Below are 17,924 nucleotides of genomic sequence, written 5' to 3'. Positions count from 1 at the left end.
CAGAAACTGCATGTCCGAAAGGATATTCAGGGAGAAAACTGTCAGCTTACCATTTTTTATTTAAAAACTACAGCCAATTTTAAAATTTTTACAGTTTGCTTTGAAGTAACGCATTGCATAAAACTTTCAGCAATTGCTACCAACAGAATGTATGTAAAGCAATAAAAATTGGCAAGAGTTAATGATATTAGATACAAAAGCATTACACCAAATATCAGTTCACAAATAGATAATGGGTGTCAGGCCTGGATGACTTTACATGGAATGACCCTGAGGAGTAGATGGCTACCTTTGTGGCAATGCAAGAGCACATGAACTAGGTAGCAAAATAGTTCCCTGCCGACAGCACTCTGATGTGACAGACATGGTGCCTGTCGGCAAGGTTGGTGCTCTCAGACACTGAGGAGATGACATATAACTTTTTGGTAAACAGCCAGGCCATACAAGGAAAAATCTATTTATTGGTGAGAGCCATTTACATACTTCCTCCTGGCAGGGCGACTGCTTGGATGGGCTGCCCGGTGTGCCGAGGAGTCAACTACCAGGCAGATAAAACATAAACGCAAAAGTGCGTGGCTATTTTTAGAACAAGTACAGATAAAAACTAGAGTAAGCTAAGGTAGCCATAGGCATATTCAACACATGGGTGCATGCTCCTGAGGCTTGTTAGCACAGAGCTGGTTTCTGTTTTTCTGTCAGTTTGAACTGTTAGCAGATTTATTTTATATTTTACTGCCTTAATGAGCACTACAGACAGTTGTGTTATATATTGTAAGATCTTACTACTCCATCACCCTATTTTATTGCTTTAGTATGGGGGTTTTTAATTTAGTATACAGTTTTTTGTATGTATTATTTATTTTTATTGCTTAAATATGGAGTTTCATTTTAGTATGATTTTTTGCATGTATTACTGATATGTTTCACATTATACCGTGATTGTGTCTCCTCTTTATTGTCTGCACCTTTTAATAATGTAAGTGAATGATCCATCACTCGGGCACTTCTATAGTTCCCACGATTTTCTTTCCATCCCCAGCCACACAGTTCATATGCTGGTCACCTCTGCTGCCACACCATTTAGTTCATTGGATACTGGTGGGGCACGCACTCCTCTCACTGCTCTGGCACTTTGAAATGTGGCATATGCACGAATTAGATCTTTTGTGGGTAATTGGCCCACCTGTCCCATACCTATGACTTAACAAACACATTTGATGTGTGACACCAGGTGATGGAACTATAGGTCTCTGAAACTAGTCATGCAGTTAAGGATACATCATTCACAGCTGAAGTGGGTTTTCAGTCTAGTCAATATGATCCTCAGTTGCTATTGTTCTTCTGAGCAAAGGTTGTTTACGTTCACAATATTTTGCTATACATAGATTCCACCCTTTAGGTTCAATTCCAGTTCTCCAGAATACCCACTACAGATACCATAAACTGTTCATTGGAACCAAAATATTTTCCAGTCACAAGTTTCTTTATATATGGGAATCAATGCAAGTGAGTAGGATGCTGCGTGTGACCATGTTCCAAAAATACATTCTTCAAATGTCTTGGTTTTCATGTTGGCAAAGTGCTCTTCCTTTTCAGTTTCAGGACTTTTAATGCTGTTAACCCACATGTTACCACTGTCACTGAAAGCCACCTATATCCATCCTCTCCTGTGACTCAAACATTCTCTACCCCTCCTGGCTCCACATGTGTCCCCCCACCCTACCATCTGACTTAATCTTTTTCATGTTCTCCCACACCCAGGTGCTAAGTTGTGGGGTACTGTTCATAAGGAATCAGTGTGTGTGTGTGTGTGTGTGTGTGTGTGTGTGGTATTGGACACACCTTCCATGATGAACCGCACAAGCACTCTGATGTGCAGTGTTCCTCAGACCATTCCACCATAATTCGGGAACAATAAGTGGTGCATCAACCTTGTTGAAGATACAGATCACTTGTGGTATGGACAAGCCATTTATTTGAACCTCAGGTGCTGTTTCCTCTTACATTTCCTTCTATTTATTTTCATTTTTAATATTGTGCACTGACGTGACAGAAGCCATGTGATACCTCCTAATTCATGTCGGACCTCCTTTTGCCCAGTGTAGTGCAGCAGCTCAATGTGGTATGGACTTAACAAGTCGTTGGAAGTCCTCTGCTGAAATATTGAGCCGTGCTGCCTTTATGAACATTCACAATTGCAAAAGTGTTACCAGTACTGGTTTTTGTGCATGAACTGACATCTTGGTTATGTCCCATAAATGTTCGATGGGATTCATGCGGGCGATCTGGATGCCCAAATAATTCGCTCAAATTGTCCAGAATGCTCTTCAAATCAATCATAAACAATTGTGGCCCAGTGACATGGCGCATTGTCACCCGTGCAAACTGCATCATTGTTTGGGAACATAACATCCATGAATGACTGAAAATGGTCTGCAAGCAAAGATCCAGAGTGCACAGTCCGTTCCATGTAAACACGGCCCACACCATTATGGAGCCACTACCAGCTAGCACAGTGCCTTGTTGATAACTGGGGCCCATGGCTTCATGGGATCTGTGCCACACTCAAACTCTACCATCAGCTCTTACAAACTGAAATTGGGACTCATCTGACTAGGCAATGGTTTTCTAGTCCTTTAGGGTCCAACTGATATTGTCAAGAGTCCAGGAGAGATGCTGCAGGTGATCACATGCTTTTAGCAAAGGCCCTCGCATCGATTATCTGCGGTCACAGCCCATAAATGCCAAATTTTGCCACACTGTCCTAACAGATTCCTTTGTTGTATATCCCTCACTGATTTTTGTGGTTAATTCACGCACTCTAACTTGTCTGTTAGCTCTGACAACTTTACAAAAATGCCGCTGCTGTTGGTTGTTAAGTGAAGGCTGTCAGCCACTCTATTGTCTGTGGTGAGAGGTAATGCCTGAAATCTGGTATTCTTGGCACACTCTTGATACTGTGGATCACGGAATATTGAATTCCAAACAGATTTGGAAATAGAATGTCTCATGCATCTAGCTACAACTACCTTTCCTTGTTCAAAGTCTGTTAATTCCTGTCAAGCTGCCATGATCAAGTTGGAAGCCTTTTCACGTGAATCATCTGAGTACAAATGGCAGATCTGCCAATAGACTCCCCTTTAATATCTTGTGTACATGATACTACCACCACCTGCATGTGTTCATACGGCAATCCCAAGATTTTCGCCACCTCAGTGTATTTTACCTTACATCATATGATGCACAGTATACCTGATACTCAAGGTGCCAGTCCCTGCTTCTCAGATGAATAACACATAAAGCTTCTCTGCTACATGTCATTATATGTAGTCACTTACCCTTCCTTCTACATTTACAATTTCAGTGCTGCTTTGTTAATAGTCTGCAAATATTCTTGATTTATTATCATAGTAGGGTCTAATATTTTCTTTCAAAAAAACTTTCCACTGAATGCAAGCTTTCAAGACCAGTATTTGCATCATTACTAATATTTATGTTATGGACATAAGGCCATCATCCGACACAGAGAATTATACCTTGGACGACAGCCCACAAAAAAATATCGGCAATAATATATCCATTATTTTTTCAGTATAATATGATTTAAAAACATTTTTCTCTGACTTGAACCTGCCTTCATTTTGCCTCGCCATTTCAGATGAACTACCTTCATCCTGTCTAAAATGCAATTCCATGTATACTTCGTGAGAAAGCCTGCCTGGCTCTTGATAGCCCTCCCATTAGATTTATTGTAAAATCACTATCTGACAGTGACCTGTCCAGTATATAAGAATTCACCATTGTTGTCTCCGTTGGTTCCCAATTCCCTCAACACTGTAATCCTATAAAGTTATTGCACTGAAGTGCACACCTTACTTAACTGTTTCTGCTGTCTTTGCTAAATCCTTTCAGTCTGTGACAGGCATTTCCAGTCCCCCATATCTGAAACTGAAACCTTGTCCTGCAATAGCTGGAACTGAATATTCCCTATGCCATCTGTGGAAACTAATTAAAGTACTTACATTATACCCCCATCTGGTAGTATTACTGCCCATCACCAAGAATAATTCTCTCAGGCTGACCCCTCCCCAATCTTTGACACCCACAGCTTTCAGACCATACTTTTCAACATACTCTGCTTCATATATTCCCAGAAACTCTCATCACATCCTATTAAATTCATTACTCTCACAAATTCTCTCCAGACTCTAAGTACTGTTGCTGGTCATTCCTTTGAGAACCAAACTGACACAAAAAAAGGTGGTAGCAATGTCCAACTCAAAAAATTTAGATTAGGGCAGGCCCTACCAAGTAGACGAACATTTCAACAGCATGCTAAATTCAGGAGAAAGCATAACAGATAACTCTAACAGACATTACAAAAGTGTTTGTGGCCACATGGGAACAAGTTTGCTTCAAAGCCACAGCGAAGAAGATCATATCATTCAAACAAAGAACCTAATTTGATTATCCAGAAACTTCTATACAACCTGGTGACATTGTATATTGGAGATTTGTTAGTGAAAGCTGTGCATAGGTATTTAACGTCCGTTTTAAAGAACAATGCAATAAACTAAGTTGATCCTTGACAATTACAGTGGTGCAGCTGCACGGGCCTACCTCAACCAGTAAATAACACTATTTTGTAAATATCTCCATGACAATAGCTCAGTGTTGTCTTAGCTCTGTAGATGGCTGCTGGTTGTATCTGCATGGTTGACAGAATGACAGGTGTGTGTTCTACTTATGTTTACATTTGTCCTCAGTCAACATCAACATGTGGATGTGTTCCATTACTCTGAGTGGCTGCACTAAGCGCTGGGAGCGTCAATGTCAATGTTGTGTTATGTAATTGATAATGTTGTGTTTCAGTGAATTGTGCACTGTGATACATTTTATGAATAGGTCTTTAGGAGAGGAAATGAATTACCGAATAAAAAAAATGCAGGGTGCCATTTAAAAAAGTCATACTGCTGGTCATATCTTTGTAAAAAACAAAGCTACAATGAAGGCAATCATGCTGATTGATGTCCTCCTGATGGCTAAAGAACATTTGCCTGAAACATTTTGTAATTTGCATCTGGACAAACAGTTATTTAGGGTGGTCAAGATAAATGGGACACCCTGTGTAGAGAGGGAGATTTATAATTAACTAGCTGTTTCCTGTACACATTCGATACATATATTTCACCCAATTCCTCCTCCCTCTCTCACTGTACACCCCTTCCTTCCCTCATCTCTCTGAGTACACCCCTCCTCCTCCCCCTTCCTCTGTCCATATCCACTTCCTTCTCTCTGCCCAATTACTCCTCCCCCCTTCTCTCTATCCATACCTGTCTCCCCTTTCTGTTCATCTATTCCTCCTCCCTCTCATTCTGTACATCTCCTCTTCCTTCTCTCTTTCTGTTCTCCTCCCCCCTCCCCCAAACCATCTTTCTGCTCATCTCCTTCCCGTCTCCCTGTCCATACCTTCCTCATACATCCTCCCCTGTCCATCTCCTGTTCCCCTTTCCCTTTTCATTTCCTCTTGCCCATATATCTCTCTATATCTATCTATCTATATCTATCTATCTCCTACAGTCCATTTCTCCCTATCCATCTCCCCCTTGCCCTATCCAGGTCCTCCTCCCAACTTCTCCCTATCCATCTCCTCTTCTCTCCATATCCAACCATGTTGTTCCCTTTCTCTGTTCATCCCCTTCTCTAGCCATCTCAACCTTCCCCCACACATGTCCATCTGCACATGCAGCACCTGCAAAACAGTTCAATAAATCAAGCTGATACTACTCCCACAACACACCTGTTGAGCAAGGCAAGCTATATGTCAGAAGTTGGAAAGCCATTTTTTGCCCCTTCTGTGTAGGCTGTCCTGCAAAGCAGGCTGATAAAGAAAAAAAAATGTTCCTTCTGTGTCTCCACTCCTACTGCAAGTAGGAGGTTATAATTCCCACATTGCTGATAGTTGTGAATATTGCTGTGTGTGTGCCAAATTTGGTTGAAATCAATTCAAGGGTTTGGGAGAAGATCCCCATCCCCCCCCCCCCCCCCCCACACACACACACACACACACACACAAAAACAAACATGCACGCCTTCTCCCACAGCTTTGCCCGTGTAGGCATTCAACACATACATTGCACACATCTGCTCCTTGATCCTCACTGTATCTACCTCTTTAGTCCCCTTTCTCTCTGTTATATTCTCCTTCCCTCTGTTTGTCAATGTCCTCCTCCCATCTCTCTCTATAAATCTCCTCCCCTCCTTCTATCTGTCACTCTTCGCCTCCCAACTCTCTCTATGGGTCTCCTCCACCCCCTCTCTCTGTTCATCTCCTCCTCCCCACCAATGACGTGTGGCGCGCCATCCAAAGTAGTTCAATAAGGCAGGCAGGTACTACTACAGCAAAACACACCTGTCAAGCAGGGCAGACTACAATTTGGAGGCTTGAAAACCATTCTTGCTTTTGACCTCTGTGCTGCCCTGCAGACAGGTCTGTAAGGCAGGCCTATATTATCCCCACACAACACAACTATCATGTTGGGCAACCTATGTAGCAGGGCTGAAAAAAACCTCATTTCTACCCACATTTCCTCTCCTATTGGATCTAGGATATTATAAACCCCACAGTGCTGATACTCCTGAAGTTTTTGTTTGTGTAACAAATTTTGTTGAAAACACACACACACACACACACACACACACACACACACACACACACACACACACACACAGTGTGTCTGCTTTATATAAGGGGCATTCAAATGAAACCTGGCACTGGTGTAAAGTAATGGTAATGATTTTATTAACTCAAAAATGTAGTTATACACAGTCCACATACTCAAAAATAGTCGCAAAAACTGCTGCAATGTCATCTTCACCGCATTGGCTGTGTGTGGGCGTGGATTATAGTTCAGTAGGATAATGCCATTGGACAACATGCCTCGGTGTTTAGACTTGATGGCTCATCTAAGGTTCTGTAAAGTGGCTTGATAATGCTGGGCATTGATGGTGGTTCCCCGTTCCAGGAACTTGACAAGCAGTGGACCCTTGTGGTCAAAAGAGGACATCATGACCTTACCAGAACTGGTTTGCAGGGCCTTTGGTTTCTTTGGAGGTGGTGAAGTTCCACTGCTTGTTCTGATGCTTGCTTTCCGGTTCAAAATGGTGATGCCATGTTTCGTCACCTGTGACAATAAGCAACAGAAAGCTGTATTCCTCCTCATGATGACATTGCAGATGACTCAAAGACAGTGCCATTCGAGTATTGCGCTGTTTGGCAGTCATTTAGTGGGGAACCCACTGTGCAAAGATTTTTCAAAAGTTCAAGGGTTGATGCATTATGGTGTGGGTGGTGACCACGTCAGTCTCTCTACCAATAGGTGACGCCACCATACGCCCAATTACGTGTTGCCACCTTACATGTAAGGCAAACGTAGACACATTGACAAGGTTTCATTTGAATGAACCTCATATAATACAAAATGTTTAATAATGCACAGAAAAGTAAGGTTACCTTAGAAGAGAGAGTAGTAAGGTAGAAGAGCTTCTTGTCTGTTTGGAGAGTTTTGTGTGTTCTGGAGAGATAAATATCCTATGCCTGTCTAAGCCCCACATAACCACATGATTGGATAAGTTACATATACAAGATTACACTATTGCAGCTTACTCATGTAGAAATAACTGGGAAAAGGAGGAGTTGTTAGTACTTAAGGCAGAATACAAGTTCAAAAACATTGAGACAGGGATTTTGTAGTGATTAGCACATAGAATTGTGTGTTAGTGAATGAATGCTGAAAAATAGTTCACTTGTAATTGTAACCATTTACAGATCCTCGACTGTGAAATTTTGAACTATTTATGAGGAATCTGGAATCCTTGCTGTGCTATCTGTCAGACAGCTGCAAGCAATTGATGATATGCAGTATCTTCAGTGTAGGTTTTCTAAGGGATTCTGATAGTAAAAATGATATGGAAATTTTGTTTGGATCCTGCAATTTAATTTGAGTAAATGACTTTCTAACATCTATGGATAAAGACAGTAGGACCCTAATTGATAATGTTTTTGTTGATGACACTCAGAGCAAGAAATAACTGTTTACCCAGTAAAAAAATGCTGTCTCTGATCATGATGCACGGTTGGTTAGGATAAATAACAGTGCCTTACAGTATGGATGCTCCTCAGTGGAAACAGAATTATTAATGACTTGAAGACAAATGTTTTTAAGAACAGTTTATAGGAGATGACATGAGACGTAATTTGTAATGAACCAAATGTTAACATAAATAATCTGTTCCACGATAAGTTCATATCATTCCATGAAAATAGCTTTCCGCATAAGCTAATCAGAAAGGATGCTAAACAGCCATGTAAAAAACTGTGGATCACTTGTGGGATAAAGTATCTCCTGAAAGGGAAAGGGAAATGAATCTTTTGGCAAGAACAAGTAGGGATTGAGCAGTAGATGCATACTACAACTATTACTCAAATTTACCAAGAAAGGTTATTAATAAATCAAGGAACATGCACTTAATATCAGAAATCAGCACTTCTGCCCACAGACTTGTCTATATGGAATGTAGTGAAATGAGAGGCAGGACAACCAGCCACAGAACATGACAATGTCACTATTGAACTGAATGGAAGGGCTATAAATAATGACTCACAGGTAGCAAACTCATTTAATAATCATTTCTTAAATATAGTAGAAAGCATAGGGACAAACAGTTCAAGAACAAAATCACAACAATATGTTGAAAATGTACTTTTCACAGAATTCAGTCATACAAATATATCAGCAACTTCTCCTTCTGAAATTAAAAAAAATATATTTTCTCTCAGAAATAAAAGCTCATCTGGTTTTGAAGTTTTTTTTTCCAGTGGAGTACTAAAAATTTGTTCCCATTAGTAAGCCCAGACTTACCTTAAATAACCATCACTAACTCAAGGCATTTTTCAGAGAAACTGAAATATGATGATGATGATAAACATCTCTTAAGAAAGGTGATGAGGGAGATGTCAATAACTACCAACCTGTTTCACCCTAGATATCCTTTTCCAAAATCTTAGAAAAGGTGATGTGTTCTAGATAGTATCTCAGCTTAGCAACAGTAATATCATCAGCTAATCACAGTTTGGGTTTCAGAAAAGTTGCTCTACTGAGGATGCCATTTACACATTCACTCGCCAGATTTTACAAGTGTTAAATAATAAAATAGCTCCAGTTTGCATTTTCAGTGACCCCTCTATGGCACCTGACACTGTAAATCACAGTATTGTCCTACATAAATTGATGGTACAGTCAACCAATGAATAATGTCATATATAAACAAAAGAATGCAAAAAGTTGTACTTAATAATTCAAACATGTAGTCTAGGGACATAATTCTGACCGCAAAGAAATCACATATGGCATTCCTAAGGTTCAATCTTAGCTCCAATACTTTCCCCCTATACATAAATTATCTTCCAGCTTAGTATACAACAAGCAGAATTAGTTGTTTTTGCAGATGGCGCTAGTATTGTAATCAATCCAAACATATGTACAGAAACAAAAGAAATGATTAACAAAGTTCTTAAAACTATCATTGACTGGTCTCGCCCTCATTTTTAAAAAGAAACAACACATTCAGTTCTGCACATTTAGAGGTAGTAAACCAATGATAGGTGTACATGGTGAGAAAATAATGAACAGGGTGGAAACTTCAAAATTCTTAGGGATCCACATTGATGAGAATTTAAATTGGAAAAATCACATTTTGGAGTGCCTAAAACAACGTAGTTAGCCATATTTGTGGTAAGAATCATTACAAATCTTGGGGAGAGACAGATCAGAAAGTTTACACATTTGGCATATTTTCACTCAATAATTTCATATGGAATAATGTTCTGGAGTAGCTCATCTTTAAGAAAGAAAGTCTTCATTGCACAATAGTGTGCTGTAAGAATAATATGTGATGCACACCCACAATTATTGGTAGACATCTGTTTAATGAGTTGGGGATTCCGATTACTGCTTCAGAGTATATTTATTCCCTCATGAAGTTCATTGTAAATAATGCATTACAGTTCAAAGGGAACAATGATGAACATAATTACTATACCAAAAGGAAAAATGACGTTCATTACTCCACATTAATGTTGTCTTTATCACAAGAAGAGATGCACAGTGCTGAAACTAAAATTTTTGATCACTTACTCAATGGTATAAAATATCTGACAAAAGTAAAATTTGAAAACAAACTGAGAAAGTTTCTCCTTGCAATTAATTTGCAGTGTGAATGCAAAATGACTCATTCCACATCATTATGATCTATGGTGCAAAATGACTCATGGACCGTGTAATTAAAAAAAAAAGGACTCTGTCTTCAGGCCACAAGTGGCCGATCGGAACCATCCGACCCCCGTGTCGTCCTCAGCTAAGCATGCAGATTGGAGGGTCGTGTGGTCAGCACAGCACTCTCCCAGTTGTTATGATGGTTTTCATTGACTGGAGCCGCTGCTATTTGCTCGAGTAACTCCTCAATGGGCATCACGAGGCTGAGTGCATCCTGAAAAATGGCAACAGTGCATGGCTGCCTGGATGGTCACCCATCCAAGTGTTTGCCACGCCCAACAGTGCTTAACTTCAGTGATCAGATGGGAATCGGTGTATCCACTGCAGCAAGACCATTGTCTAACATGTAACTAAGGAACTAGTATTTTCCCCACAGCTTTGCTCATGTACCTGTTGGACACACACATTACACACATTGCCTCCTCTGCCCTCTCTGTGTCCACTTCTTCTCTCCTCCCACCCTCACCCCCCCTCCCCCACCCCATCTCTCTGCCCACCTCATCCTCTCACCTCCATCTATCTGCCCCCCCACCCTCCCACCCTGTCCATATCTTACTCCTTCTCTCTACCTGTCTTTGCCCTCTTACTTTTCCAATTGCCCACTACCTCTTTACACCTTCCACCTGCCTCCTGCAACTCCCCCTTCCCCTCACCCCCTGCAACTCCCCCTTCCCCTCACCCCCTCATCCCTCTCTCTCCGTCCGTGTCATTCTCCCCTCTCTCTGCCCATCTCATTCTCCCCCCTTCCCCTGTCCACCACATCACCCCGTGTCACACTAGCCTCCTTCTCCTTCTCAGCTGTGTCCATCTGCACTTTGACTTTTAGCCCTGCAAGGTATGTTGATACTACTGGTACAACGTGCCTCCTCCCTCTCTGGCTGAACGTGTCCCCTTCCAATTCTCTCTGTCCATTCTTTCTGCCCCCCCCCCCCCTCTCTGACAATCCCCTCTTCCCTTCTTTCACTGTCCACCTCATCCTCCTCTCTATCCATCACCTATTCATGGTAACTTACACAACTGGTGCTTGAAAATCACCTCACCTCCCCCCCCCCCCCCCTGAAAGCTGATTTGTAAGGCAGGCCTTACTAATGCAACACATTACACCTGTCATGCCTATGTGGTAGGAGCTAAAGAACATGTTTTTCCTGTATCTTCACCCATATTGGAGCTAGGTTATAAACCTCACAGTCCTGATACTGATGAAGTATGCTGTTTGTGTGCCCAAATTAGTTGATATCCGACGAGGTGTTTAGGCGGAGAACACCCCCCCCCCCCCCCCCCCTCTCACACACACACACACACACACACACACACACACACAGTCTGCTATATATAAATTGAACAAAATAATACTGTTGAAGTTAGGTCCACTAAAAAGAAAGGTATTTGAAGCACTAATGCAGAAGTGCTTTTGCTCGGTGGGTAAATTCATAAATGAACTGGTAATTTGTTTAAAACTTGACTTCTTGCTAATTAAATATGAAACAATGTATAGTCCAGGATGGAATAACAACAATATGGAAAGGACAGATTGCTACTCACCACATAGAGGTGGTGTTGAATCACGGACAGGCACAGTGAAAAAGACTGCTAAAGTATTGAGCTTTCAGATGAAGACCAACGTGCCCCAGCAGCTGGAGAAGTGGACACACACACTTGTGTGTGTGTGTGTGTGTGTGTGTGTGTGTGTGTGTGTGTGTTTCTTCTCTGATTTGTTATTGAATTTGTACATGAGAAATTTTATGTTACAGTTTCCATAACTAATAGTCCTTGTATGTTTTTCAATAGGTGGATCTGCAGACAAATTCCCAACGTATACCTCTATCGGGTGGCCACTCAGAAGCTGTCGCTAAAGAGCTTCATCCACAAGAGACTGTTGATGATGTGATTCATCATGAAGTAAAGGAGGTTGGTACACACATGTAAGTATTGTTCCAGATAATCTGTATTTTATTGAAATGAATTTCACTGATATTATACCATTTGAAACCATTTAACAACACAGTAAATTTATGTCTACTAAGTGAGATTGCTATTTAATTTGATTTTATAAGATTCAATTACATGTTGGATAATTTTTATGTTGTTGTTGTTGTGGTTGTCGTCTTCAGTCCTGGGACTGGTTTGATGCAGCTCTTCATGCCAATCTATCCTGTGCAAGCTCCTTCATCTCCCAGTACCTACTACAACCTACATCCTTCTGAATCTGCTTAGTGTATTCATCTCTTGGTCTCCCTCTACGATTTTTACCCTCCACACAGCACTCCAATGCCAAATTTGTGATCCCTTGATGCCTCAGGACATGTCCTACCAATCGATCCCTTCTTCTAGTCAAGTTGTGCCACAAACTTCTCTTCTCCCCAATCCTAGTCAATACCTCCTCATTAGTTACATGATCTACCCACCTAATCTTCAACGTTCTTCTGTAGCACCACATTTCGAAAGCTTCTATTCTCTTCTTGTCCAAACTATTTATTGTCCATGTTTCACTTCCATACATGGCTACACTCCATACAAATACTTTCAGAAACTACTTCCTGATACTTAAATCTATACTCGATGTTGACAAATTTCTCTTCTTCAGAAACGCTTTCCTTACCATTGCCAGTCTTCATTGTATATCTTCTCTACTTCAACCATCATCAGTTATTTTGCTCCCCAAATAGCAAAACTCCTTTACTACTTTAAGTGTGTCATTCCCTCGTCTAATTCCCTCAGCATCACCTGACTTAATTCGACTACATTCCATTGTCCTGGTTTTGCTTTTGTTGATGTTCGTCTTATATCCTCCTTTCAAGACACTGTCCATTCCGTTCAACTGCTCTTCCAAGTCCTTTGCTGTCACTGACAGAATTACAATGTCATCGGCGAACCTCAAAGTTTTTATTTCTTCTCCACGAATTTTAATACCTACTCCAAATTTTTCTTTTGTTTCCTTTACTGCTTGCTCAATATACAGATTGAATAACATCGGGGACAGGCTAATACCCTGTCTCACTCGCTTCCCAACCACTGCTTCCCTTTCATGCCCCTCGACTCTTATAACTGCCATCTGGTTTCTGTACAAATTGTAAATAGCCTTTCGCTCCCTGTATTTTACCCCTGCCACCTTTAGAATTTGAAAGAGAGTATTCCAGTCAACATTTTCAAAAGCTTTCTCTAAGTCTACAAATGCTAGAAATGTAGGTTTGCCTTTCCTTAATCATTCTTCTAAGATAAGTTGCAAGGTCAGTATTGCCTCACGTGTTCCAGTATTTCTACGGAATCCAAACTGATCTTCCCTGAGGTCGGCTTCTACCAGTTTTTCCATTCGTCTGTAAAGAATTCGCATTAGTATTTTGCAGCTGTGACTTATTAAACTGATAGTTCGGTAATTTTCACATCTGTCAACACCTGCTTTCTTTGGGATTGGAATTATTATATTCTTCTTGAAGTCTGACGGTATTTCGCCTGTCTCGTACATCGTGCTCACCAGATGGTAGAGTTTTGTCAGGACTGGCTCACCCAAGGCCGTCAGTAGTTCTAATGGAATGTTGTCTACTCCCGGGGCCTTTTTTCGACTCGGGTCTTTCAGTGCTCTGTCAAACTCTTCACGCAGTATCATATCTCCCATTTCATCTTCATCTACATCCTCTTTCATTTCCATAATATTGTCCTCAAGTACATTGCCCTTGTATAGACCCTCTATATACTCCTTCCACCTTCCACCTTTCTGCTTTCCCCTCTTTGCTTAGAACTGGGTTTCCATCTGAGCTCTTGATATTCATACAAGTGGCTCTCTTTTCTCCAAAGTTCTCTTTAATTTTTATGTAGAGATGGTGAATTTATAGTATTTCTTGTGAAACATGGTACACCATTAAAATGACAGCTTGCAGCTAGTAATGTTTGTGTTGGGGGGTGATGTAGAATATCTTTTTTTGAGCTTTACAGCTACATTACTTTCAGCAGGTTTTTCTGAAAAATGCAAAATTTAAGTACGTAATTAATTTCATACTTTTTCACAATAAGTAATCCTCTCTCTCTGTTAAATTTCTGAAGGGTGTAGCTGAATAATAGTTGCAAAAATAATTTAAGAAATCATCAAAACAATAAAATAGACAAATGGCAAATAGTAGTAGATTGCAAATTAACGTATCAAAGTTAATAAACATGAATCAGGGAAAGAGATTGAATTTAATTCTATCAAAGGAAAGTGCTGCCAAGAAAATAAATTTGAGACAGAATTGATGGTCAGTACTTCAGATGGCAAAGTGTTTAGTAATGCTGGTGGACACACATGAAAGTGATGACATTATCCTAGCTTGCAGAACTATTAGTTACTTCTCTGAGGAGGCAATAGGTTCAAAATAGGTTAAAAAGGAAATACAGGTCACTCACACCCCAGGATGAAAGAGACCCATCTGTAGTATATGTACATACATACTCAACAAGCTGTCACACAGTGCATGGCAAAGAATACCTTTTATCACTATTAGTTATTCCCTTTCCAGTTCCACTCTCAAATGGAGTGAGGGGAAAAATGACTTTCTATACACTTCTGTATGAGCCCTAAGTTCTCTTATCTTGTTCTCATGGTCATTATATAAAAATTACATTGGCAGCAGTAGAGTGATTGTGCAGTCAGCCACAAATACTGGTTCTCTAAATTTTCTCTGAAATGTTTCTCAAAAATAATATCGTACTCCCTCCAGGGATTCCCATTTGAGTTAAGAGAGCATTTCTGTAATACTTGTGTGTTGACTAACTTACTGGTAACACACCCAGCACCAAGCCTCTGAACTGCTTCAATGTCTTCCTTTAATCTGACCTGTTGGGATCCCAAACACTCAAGCACTACTACAGAAGAGGTCACGCTTGTGTTCTACAAGGTATCCTTTATAAATGAGTTACACTTTCCGAGAATCCTCCCAATAAACTGAAGCTGAGCATTTGTCTTCCTTGTTACTACCCTTACGTGCTTGTTCCATTTCATATTGCTTTGCAACATTATGCCTAGATATTTAATTGAGGTGATTGTGTCAAGCAGCACCACACCAAACGACATTCGAACATTACAGGATTGTTTTTCCTACTGATCTGCATTAATTTATATTTTTCTCTATTTACAGCTACCTGTGATTCATCACACCAAATAGAAATTCAGAGCCCTTCTGGATGCTCTTGCAGCCACATGGTAATGACACTTTCCCGTACACTACCATGTCATCAGCAAATAATTGCTGATTGCTGCTCACCGTATCCCTTAAATCAATTATGTACATAAAGAACAAGAAAAGTCCAATCACACTTCCCTGGGACACTCTTGACAATACCCATGTCTTTGATGATTGCTAGCCATCCAGGACAACATATTAGTTTATATTACTTAGGAAGTCTTCTAGCCACTGACATATTCTATAAACATATTCTGAAAACATATTCTGTATGCTCGTAGCTTCATTAACAGTTTGGAATGGGGAATTGTGTCAAATACTTTCCTGAAATCTATGGATATGAAATATGCCTGCTGCCCTTCATCTATGGTATGCTTTCTTTACTTACTTAGCTTTTTTTTTATGGGTGTTATTTATAAGGTCCAGAAACACAGCTGGTAGTATGTCTTTTGGACAAACTGGTAAAACCACAGTCATCAGCTTGAAAGGTAAATAGTGATTTTAATGTATTATTTTTAATGCTGTAATGCTGCTGATGACAGAAATCCAAGCATTCAACTTTCTATTAATAATTGAAGCATGTGCATGAATAATGCCGTATGGCACATTTTGCATCACCTTGATTCACTCACCATTCTAGTAATACACAGCATTATTTGTGCAGAGGTGCAAAAACTAAGAGTGTCTCCTTGTTGTTAAGTGCCACCCTTGGATGATAAATGGGTCAACTGTTACAACAGGTGATGCAGACTGCCATATACAACACTGTTCCATGCATTTCTACAAAATGTGCCATACAGCTTTATTCAAGGACATGCTTCAATTGACAAAATCTCATTCCCCCCCTCCTCCCACCAGTCATCTTGGCATGAAGAATGTAATGTTAGAGCTTAGCAACAACTATTCAACATGGTCTTAGATTGCACTGAATATGCTAGTGAATGTAGTGGCCATCAGTTTCAATCATTCTTGATATTGATACATACTTCTATTGACAATGGGTCATGCTTGGCCCAATCATCTGCTGTCTTTGTTAGTGAAATATGTGTGTGTTTCTGTCTTTTTACATCTGAATTCATTGAGTTGATGAACAATTTTGATGACAGTCTGAGAAGAATCTCCAAATCAGTTTATTCAAGTCACTGATTCCTCCTCCAGCACACCAAAATCATAAACAGGCATCACACGAAAATTTTGCAGTTGTTGTTCTACAGCTTGTACTGTCCAAACATTATGCCTTTCCACATGAAATAGTTACACATTGTTTAAACTTGCGATGAGAGATTAGATTGTATGACATGTGTCAGTGAAGTAGAATTTGATTATATATTGTTATACCCTAACTTCCTGGTGAACTTCATAGAGAGACAGTTTTTCAATAACTAAATGATGTGACCAGATCCAGATGCGACCTGTCATGATCTCAAACATCAATTTCTCAAATACACTCCTGGAAATGGAAAAAAGAACACATTGACACCGGTGTGTCAGACCCACCATACTTGCTCCGGACACTGCGAGAGGGCTGTACAAGCAATGATCACACGCACGGCACAGCGGACACACCAGGAACCGCGGTGTTGGCCGTCGAATGGCGCTAGCTGCGCAGCATTTGTGCACCGCCGCCGTCAGTGTCAGCCAGTTTGCCGTGGCATACGGAGCTCCATCGCAGTCTTTAACACTGGTAGCATGCCGCAACAGCGTGGACGTGAACCGTATGTGCAGTTAACGGTCTTTGAGCGAGGGCATATAGTGGGCATGCGGGAGGCCGGGTGGACGTACCGCCGAATTGCTCAACACGTGGGGCGTGAGGTCTCCACAGTACATCGATGTTGTCGCCAGTGGTCGGCGGAAGGTGCACGTGCCCGTCGACCTGGGACCGGACCGCAGCGACGCACGGATGCACGCCAAGACCGTAGGATCCTACGCAGTGCCGTAGGGGACCGCACCGCCACTTCCCAGCAAATTGGGGGCACTGTTGCTCCTGGGGTATCGGCGAGGACCATTCGCAACCGTCTCCATGAAGCTGGGCTACGGTCCCGCACACCGTTAGGCCGTCTTCCGCTCATGCCCCAACATCGTGCAGCCCGCCTCCAGTGGTGTCACGACAGGCGTGAATGGAGGGACGAATGGAGACGTGTCGTCTTCAGCGGTGAGAGTCGCTTCTGCCTTGGTGCCAATGATGGTCGTATGCGTGTTTGGCGCCGTGCAGGTGAGCGCCACAATCAGGACTGCATACGACCGAGGCACACAGGGCCAACACCCGGCATCATGGTGTGGGGAGCGATCTCCTACACTGGCCGTACACCACTGGTGATTGTCGAGGGGACACTGAATAGTGCACGGTACATTCAAACTGTCATCGAACCCATCGTTCTACCATTCCTAGACCGGCAAGGGAACTTGCTGTTCCAACAGGACAATGCACGTCCGCATG

General features: G+C 41.3%; 1 protein-coding gene across 2 annotated transcripts in view; it reads left to right on the top strand.

Moving 5' to 3' along the window:
- LOC124615357 (trafficking protein particle complex subunit 13) overlaps positions 1-17,924 on the top strand; it is a 218,862-nt gene that overhangs the window by 93,239 nt on the left and 107,699 nt on the right. For both annotated transcript variants that reach the window (XM_047143171.1, XM_047143172.1), the window contains exon 4: positions 12,123-12,256. In XM_047143171.1, the coding sequence (XP_046999127.1) occupies positions 12,123-12,256 (134 nt within the window). The remainder of the gene's footprint in view (positions 1-12,122; positions 12,257-17,924) is intronic.

This window comes from Schistocerca americana, chromosome 5 (genome assembly GCF_021461395.2).
Source record: "Schistocerca americana isolate TAMUIC-IGC-003095 chromosome 5, iqSchAmer2.1, whole genome shotgun sequence".
Taxonomy (NCBI): Eukaryota; Metazoa; Arthropoda; class Insecta; order Orthoptera; family Acrididae; genus Schistocerca; species Schistocerca americana.
Note: the sequence above shows the minus strand (reverse complement) of the source record. Positions and strands in the feature narration are given on the sequence as shown.